At 32.3% G+C, this 8737-nt stretch overlaps 1 protein-coding gene across 1 annotated transcript; it reads right to left on the bottom strand.

The window, feature by feature from the left end:
- Positions 1–221: 221 nt before the first annotated feature.
- Positions 222–8436, bottom strand: LOC108831148 (feruloyl CoA ortho-hydroxylase F6H1-3-like). The gene is made up of 2 exons (XM_057001147.1): positions 7832–8436; positions 222–1040 (listed from the first exon to the last, which is right to left on the bottom strand). Exons 1-2 carry the CDS (start codon positions 8362–8364, stop codon positions 479–481), a joined length of 1095 nt encoding a protein of 364 aa, XP_056857127.1. The 5' UTR covers positions 8365–8436; the 3' UTR covers positions 222–478.
- Positions 8437–8737: the final 301 nt, after the last annotated feature.

The following is an 8737-nucleotide window of genomic DNA, read 5'->3' as shown; positions in this document are numbered from 1 at the left end:
TGTAATTGCAAAATAATGACTTTAGATTGGTTGCAAAAAATGCTGGAAAAAGGTCCATGTAATTTTTGTAATTACTTTGACTTTAGATTGGTTGCAAAAAATGCTGGAAAAAGGTCCATGTAATTTTTGTAATTACTTAGAAATTTTAAGGGCAGATTCATAAACAGTTATCTGTTTTAATAGCATAGATGCATTTCAACCGGTATAAAACAACAAACTACAAACTTGGAAGCAAATGCATGATATAGAAAGTGAAGTGATATACTCTGACCCTACAAACCACGGGAACAGAACACCACTCCATTATTTCCCGAAAATACATAATTATAAAAGAAGAAACTGAAAGTTTGACATGGATTTCGACTTAATCTTATTAGGCTTGCCGGCTTTTTTTTTCTTTTTTTTTTGCTTAAATTGCCGACTTGTACCACCACTTCTTCATAAGTCACTTTTTCTTTTCTTGATCCATCTTGTTTTTTCATGGAAGCTTGATTGATTCGATAGTTTTGCTACCCGTATGCGGTCTTGCAAAGTAATATTTCATGTAATCCGAATACATCGTGGCCTTGTACAATGGTTTCTCACCTTTCTCTAGCACCTCACGTAGCGGTTCGATAACGGAATCATAACTCGGTCCGCAATAATACGCAAAAGAAATTCGGCTAAGGAACCGACTAGCCATCACAAGATGTTCCACGCTCTTGTACCTATCATTGCTCAAGATCTGTAGCATGTCTCCAATGTTAACCACGATGGCTCCCATAACCGGAGGGATATGGAGCCACTTGTCACCGTATCGAGCATAAAGGCTGCCTAATATGTCGTCCTGGAGAAGAAGCGTGAGGGTGTTGATGTCGCAGTGGTAACCGGTTCCTACTGTAAGTTTCGGGTCGGGACACTCGGGATAGTAGTTGACGTTCATCCTCAAAGTTCCCATTAGGGTTTGTTCTTCCACTCTTGCGTTCAGATTGTTCATTAGTATTTCAAGAATCTTCCTACCTATTGGCTTCATTCTATTAGAATGATTTACAACCTCGTTCCTGCCACAATCCTCGTCAAAACCTTTTATTATTATTATACAAACTAATTTTCTTTTTCAAGAAACAACGGTACTTCAGCTTTATAGAAGTAACTACTTTCCTTTATTTCTTTGTAATGGCCTTCTAGTGTACACCTGAAACGTTTAATTCTTTCTTCTTGTGCTACTAGTAATTTTGTAGAGGAATTAATATATATGTATACTAGAGTAGGCCCGCCCTACGGGATGTAAATTTAAAAATTATTTAAATTGTTAAAGCAAATATATAATATATAAAATTTTAAATATACTTATTAGTTAAATTTTGTACATGTATTTTTCTATTTGAAGACAAAATAAACAATTTGTTCTTGAAAATTAGTTATGTTTTTTTATTGGAGTGGCATTACATCATTTCTTTTAATTTTTTGGAGTTTCTTTTTTGGTTTAAAATTTTCTGGAGTTGAATGAATTTAAAAAAACTCGTAAGGAAACAAACAAACTTTTAATTTTAGATTAAGTTAATATATATGAGAAAAAATTATTATTAGTAAGGTTAGTTATTAGTGATGTTAACCGAAAACAATGATATCAAAGTATAGCTCAAGGGTTAGTAGTTACGCGCGGGATTTCATTTTCCGATTTTGATATTTTAATATATATTTTTAAATATATGGCTTGGTAACTGAATGTCATAAGATAGAAGAGAGAGAGAAGAGAGAGAAGAGAGAAAGAAGTGGTGGCTCCGACGTCCGGTGGCGCGTACGCGCGCGTGCCGGCGTCGGTGGCCCTTTATAGTCGTGTTTAGTCCTGTAGTTTTGCCGCGGCTTTAGATCTACCGTCTCCCAACCGATATACTGGCAATTCTGGGTTAGGGTTTTGCGCTAGGAAGGGCTCGGTTCGCGGGGTTTCTTGCTCGGTCGCATCTCTGCTTCCTCTGGTTTCGTGGTGAGGGTGAGCGGTGGTAAATCGAAGAGGTTGTCGGCTTGGAGTCCAGTTTTTTTTCCGAGGAGTAGAGGCTTTCTAAGCTCTACGACCGTCGGCCCTTGTTTCCGGGAAACGTTGGCTCCGTCAGCACCGTCATCGCCGGCTCCGGTTTCCGAGAGGTGGTAGATCCGTTATTACTGCTCTCTTCGGCTCGGTTTTATTTTTAGTTTCTCTTAGGTTTTCTTTCTTTCTCTATGGGTTTGTGCTTCTCTGCCTCTCCGTCTTTTGATTCTTCTCCTGTTACGGCCGTGAATGCCGGTGGTGATAGATCGATTGTAGACGGTTTTATTCAGATATCCTCATAGATGGTGGTTGGTGTGGTTGGTGTGGTGAATCTGTCGGCTTGGGATCCGGATGAGATTGATCGATGCTCTCCGGTAGAGGATCTTCCAAGCGACGAAGGTGGCGCCGGTTTCGAGCTTAGGTTGGTGCGGCGGCGTGTGTGCCAGAGAGCCGCGAAGATTAGGGTTTCACACTCTTGGGTTGGGAGATGGACTTTGGGCCCGAATTGTAATTTTTTCTTGTTTGGTTTGGCCCAGTAGAGTCTGGGCTTTGATGTAATTCGGATGGGCTTGTTCCTTTTTTATAATATTATCCAGATGGAAAAAAAAAAAAACGGAATGTCATAAGAGATGGGTTGTACAATTTTTTGCTATTGTTGTATATTCTAAACTATAATTTAGATAATTCGGTTAATTTATTATTATATATATTTTTTCTTTTTTTTCCGCGAGGGATATCGTTTTTGGTATGTGATATTTTGACTTCATTCAAATAATACGTCTGAAATGTGACGCGATTATATCGTTAATACGTTTATATTATTAGATTTGAAACAGTGGGTAGTGTTTTGTTCTGTGGTATCAGCTTGTTTGATTAATTCAGAATCTATTGTTGTTTCATGTATTTAGTATAGGAAAACATTTGGTTTAAGTGTAAAGATTGTTTTCGAATGGAATAGTGTACAGCAAAATTTATATTATTCCTATGATACATGTTTTTAGTTTATTTTCACATAAGATCAAAAAAAAATTCATTAAAGAGGTAAATATACATTTATATCTTTTAGACTAATTCATCTAGATTTAGGGTAACTAAACGATGGATTTTATGGTGAGATTTGACTTTATAAAATTAAAAAATTGAAAACTAAATTTAAAAAATAGTTTTAAAAAGTATCTTCGAATTCTAAAAATATATTTCTAAAAATATAATTTTGGAATAAGAACTATAAAATTTTGAATTTGGAAAACATATCATAAAATTATTTTATTTTCAATATTTTTTTATATATCTGTAAAGCAAGAGGTATAAAGATCTTTTACCTTTTTAATGAAACTTATTTTTTCATTTTATTCTTTATAGATTTTTTGTGATAAAAACCTAAAAATGATTTCTTGAAAAAATTTTCCCGGAAATAAAATATGTAAGTGGGAGAAATATTGTCAAAATTGGGGATAAATTGGTAAAAGGATTTTGTATGCTATCCCTAGTATTAAATCTTTCGTCCAACTTTTATATAGTGGAAACCTAATAGTTTTTTAAACCAAATTTGTATCTTATAAAATTTTTGATTACATATTGGATCTATTTAAATATGTTCTCTTGGCCCAAGTTACCTGAAGTCCATCTAAAATTAATAAACCCAATACATAATTAAGCTAATCCACCAAACATATATTGTACTAAATAGAAGAAAAAAAAACCCTAAAGTGGACATTATTTTTGCTGTTGGAAATTTTTTTCTTTCTCAGCCGCACAAAGCTACGGCATCAGTTTCTATATGCTAGCCGTCATACATCTCATAAAATCTCATCACCGTTATGAGAAGAACAAAACTTAGATGATGTTTGACCTTTTTTTCTTGCCATTATCTATAATCTCAAAAGTTTGCTAAAGTCTTGTCTGTCTTCCTTCAATTGTAACTTCTTTTTTCACCTCCGTTTTCCTTCAAAACCCATTAAACTTCATCCCAGCCATCTCGTCCTCTTGGCTTCCTTCGCCGTGATATGCTCCTCACCCACTGACTACCCACCGTGGTGGAAGAATGACGATATGCTGGTTGAGGAAGTGCCGAGGCAGCCATTATTCTGAGAGTAAAATTTCTGATCTGGATAATAGTTACTGTGAGGATGATGCTAAAGAGATGAATCTTCACCTTTTTATAGGTGAGAATGGCCGCTTGGATGAATGATAAGAATCAGTTAATGCAAGTATCTTACAAAGGAGTAAAAGAGAAGATAACACGCGAAGCCCATCTATAAAAGAGAAGATAACACGCGAAGCCCACTAACGAACGAAATAAATGAAACGGTGCGCTTCATGTAACTGGACAGGTGTCGCGATGTCAGAGCTCGAATTTCTTAGGTGTCATCCTAGGTGTCAGCATGTGAGATACATCTCTCTTTTATAGATATAGATATATAGTAATTTTACTTTAATCATAGTTACACATTATTTTATATCTCTATAATATTATTTGAGAAGTCAGTTTCATATGTGTCGCGCTTAAGTTAACTCTCACGATAGTTGATTACGTTGATACCCTTAATGAATTAAAAAATTTACATTAAATACTATTATTGAAATTTTATTTTAGTTTCCTTTAAATTTTTCCAAATAACATATATAATAAAAAGGAAAAATTTATAAAGTTTAAAAACAAATTTAAAAACGAAAATATATGTTTATATAATATGATTTTATTAAAAAGGAAATTTAACAAAATAGAAATATTCAATTTAAAACTATTTTAAATAACATAAAATATACTTTTGAAGTAATAAAATATTTCTTTATATCTATATTTCTTAGATGAAAATATATATTTGTATATGATTTTATTTCGTAATCTGTAAAATATAAACTTATATAATATGATTTCTAAAATACAATCACAAAAATTAAACTGTTTATTTTAAAGAGATATCAAAAATAAAGTAAAATTAACTTTTGATCAAATAATTAAAATATTTTAAATTAATATAACACTATACAATTTAATAAGGTAGATATATTATATATTATCATTATTAAAAAAATTAATATTGAATTTTATGTTTTATGTTTGTCAAAGTTAATATAACCATAATCAAAATACCAAAACAAATCTGAATTCTCATTTTTAGGATTATTTAAAATAAATTTCAGTTTACCATTTATTAAATATAAGACATATAATTATTTAGAATTTATAAATATTTTAATTATTGTAAGTATTGATATGTGTTCATGAGCTTCCAAAAATGTATTAGTTACTTATGTAAGTAACTTCCTATTGATTATTGTTTTACTTTCTAATATTTTATTTTAAAAATCAATGTATAATTTAATTTTTGTAATTTGGAATCAAATATTTTAGTTTATTTTTAATTCATTCTAAGCACAATATATCTTAAGTTATACATAATCTTCCTCAAACATATTTACATATCTAAGATAACAACCAACATAAATGCAAATAAGAATTTAATTATAATTTTCATATATTTAAAATAAAAATATTTGTTGAATTTAGAGAAATCGATACAATCTAATATACCCAAATTATAATTTATTTAAATCATATGTCTGATTAAAGTAATATAATATTATTATTATAAATTATGCATACAATTATAAATTAATTCAAAATTAAAATTAAATAACAATCAACTATTGTAACATATTTAATTTATAAATATTTGTATCCGTGCATGAGCACGGAAAAATCACCTAGTTATAAACATATACAGAAAGACTTTTTTTGAAACTTTGATATATAAACATATACAGAAAGACTTTTGTTGTTTGAAACTTTGATAAATAAACATATACAGAAAGACTTTACACGTAGAATTGTTTTGACTGACTATTAGCACACGCTCAACATAAGTTCATTGTGATGTTACGGTTTTATGAAGAAAAAAAGTAGTATATAAATGTCTCTCATGAAAACTTTCTATCTAACGTTTGGGAGTTGCCTTCAATCAAGAAAAATATTTGGGTTCACCCCTAGAGTGAACCTTTAGGTTCACCCAACCAATAGAATTTTGTTATTTCATATTCAGTATCTTTTAAAAAGGAAACAATATATTGTCAAGTTTTATTATGTTTTTAAAATAAAAAATAAATAGAAAATAATAGTAGTCACAAAAAAAGATTTTATATTTAAAATACCGTCAGCAAAACACTAAACCCTAAATCATAAACCTTAAATCCATGGTAAACCTTTGGATAAATCTTAAATCTTTGGATTTTTTTTAATATTTTTAACAAAATCAGCAAAACACTAAACCCTAAACCCTAAATACTAAACCCTAAACCCTTGGGTAAATCATAAACCCTTGGATAAATCATAAGTATTAAATCCTAAACTTTTGGGTAAACCCTAAACCCTAAATCTTAAACCCTAAACCCCTGGGTAAACCCTAAACCCTTGGGTAAATCATAAATACTAAACCCAAGGGTTTATGATTTACCCAAGGATTTAGGGTTTACCCAGAGATTTAAGGTTTAAGATTCAGGGTTTAGGGTTTAGTGTTTGGCTGATGGTATTAAAAATATATTTTTCTAAAACGTATTTTTGTTTGCAATTAATATTAATTTTATTAGTTTTATTTTTTAGTTTAAAAATATTAAGGTTTATGATTTAGGGTTAAGTGTTTTGCTGACGGTATTTTAAATATAAAATCTTTTTTTTGCGACTACTATTATTTTCTATTTATTTTTATTTTAAAAACATAATAAAACTTGACAATATTTTGTTTCCTTTTTAAAAAGATACTGAATATGAAATAACGAAATCCTATTGGTTGGGTGAACCTAAAGGTTCACTCTAGGGGTGAACCCAAGAATTTCTCATCAATCAATTATGTTCCTTTATATATATACAATATATGTTCTTTTTTTATCTTTGTGATATAAATCGAAAATCAATTATTTTGGTGACAATCTCAAGTTTCCTTCTCTTTACTTTCTTTGCTATATGAATAAAGCTAGATATGAGTGAGCTATTTTAATTTCTATGTTCTGTTTTAGATATAAGGTATTTAGTAATTTGGACATAGACCCAAGGGATACCCTTAAACTGGCTATGACCGAATCTTTACTCTGGTCAGATGCACAACAAGTTATAATAGAGAAGAATCAGGTTTTAGAGGCATCTGAGTCTGTTTTACCGCTTAGACCGGGACGATGGTGTTTTACGGATGGATCTTGGAAATCAGAAGATACCTTTTCCGGTCAGGGATGGTATAGCACTTTAGAAGGATTTGAAGGTTTATTGAGAGCTAGAAATACAAGGGCAAGTCAATCACCCTTACATACGGAGGTGGAGGCTCTCATATGGGCAATGAAATGTATGAGGTACTTAAGACAGTATAATGTTACTTTTGCAACGGATTGTTCTCAATTGGTGAAGATGGTTTCGGAACTAGAAGAATGGCTGGCTTTTGCAAGCTACTTAGAGGACATCAGAAGTCTCAAGAGAAGTTTTCACAGCTCAGAGATTATTCATATATCAAGGACGCAAAACAAAAAGGCGGATAGCTTAGCACGTGGTGTGAGGCAACAGACGTCATTTACTGTCCATATGGATATAGAGCAACCAGTTTGGTTTACAGAGTCCACATGAGTCTGTAATCTTGTCGACAAAAAAAAAAAAAAAAAAAAGCTCAATTGCGCACAAATAACTTTGTTTTGCATATGTTTAACGAATATTTCTCCTTTGAATTGAATAGAAATTCGTAAATAATTTTCTGTTGATTATATAATGATTAGAGTTTCAAGACTAGATTTGTAATTTCAATTAGAATACAGAAAAAAAAATGCACTCAAGAGTAATACCTGCACACAGTAGGCCACGTGGCAGCGAAGTCCACTTGATCGGAAAGATACTCAAACTTGAGATAGTCCCTCCACTCCAACTTAGCCTCCTTGCTAGGATTGAAACTTGTCATGTACCAAGCGGTGTCCGATACTGAACTTCCCTCCCAATACCGTTTCTTCTCCTCCGTCGGCAAATCGAAAAATCCACGACCAGCAGCTCTCAGTTCGTTCTGCTCATCCACCGAGACTCCATGGTTCACTATCTGGAAAAACCCTAATGTCGCAGCGGCCTCGCAGATCTCCTCCGCAACACTAGGGTCTTTCCAGTCAGAAACGTCGATGACCGGAATCACCGGTGTAGACAACGAACCTCTGCCGGTTGTTGCGGCTTCCATAATGAGTTTTTCAGTGGTGACTCGTTTCTCTGGGAGTTGGATGTAACATGAAGGCAATGTTTTTGGAGATATAACGTCGACGAGACCTTTTACTCCGTGACGTTGGTTTACTACGAAATCTGTAATAGCCACATCAGTCAGCCCGATCGGAGCCATTTTTTCTGTTCTACTATATTCTTATATGAAAGACAGTAAGAGAATGGAATGCAGAGGTGATATGCATTTATCATTGTTGGGTAGGTATATATATCAATACAAGATAGGATCTTCTCCGTTGCGACATGATATAGATCAATACTTTTACAAAACTCTTATTAGTATTTTAATATGATCTAGTTATATATTTAAAATCTAGCTAAAAAAATATATATTGATAAAATAAATAGCTAAAACAACTATTTTAATAATTACTATTTTCCCGATGGTCAAACTAATCTCCACGCTGTGATGTAAAACATATACTCATAGTGATACGGGGTTGGTGAAGGTGGATAGTTTAGGAAACACGTTAAACAAGTACCTGTCCCGC

The sequence above is a fragment of the Raphanus sativus genome, chromosome 2, assembly GCF_000801105.2.
Source record: "Raphanus sativus cultivar WK10039 chromosome 2, ASM80110v3, whole genome shotgun sequence".
Lineage (NCBI taxonomy): Eukaryota > Viridiplantae > Streptophyta > Magnoliopsida > Brassicales > Brassicaceae > Raphanus > Raphanus sativus.
Note: the sequence above shows the minus strand (reverse complement) of the source record. Positions and strands in the feature narration are given on the sequence as shown.

Bases quoted from the DNA above. Each gene is read 5' to 3' on its own strand.
- LOC108831148 (XM_057001147.1), bottom strand. From the start codon at position 8,364: ATGGCTCCGATCGGGCTGACTGATGTGGCTATTACAGATTTCGTAGTA. The intron at 1,041-7,831 runs GTATTACTCTTG...GGATTGTGGCAG, and splicing joins ACGTGGCCTACTGTGTGCAG to GAACGAGGTTGTAAATCATT.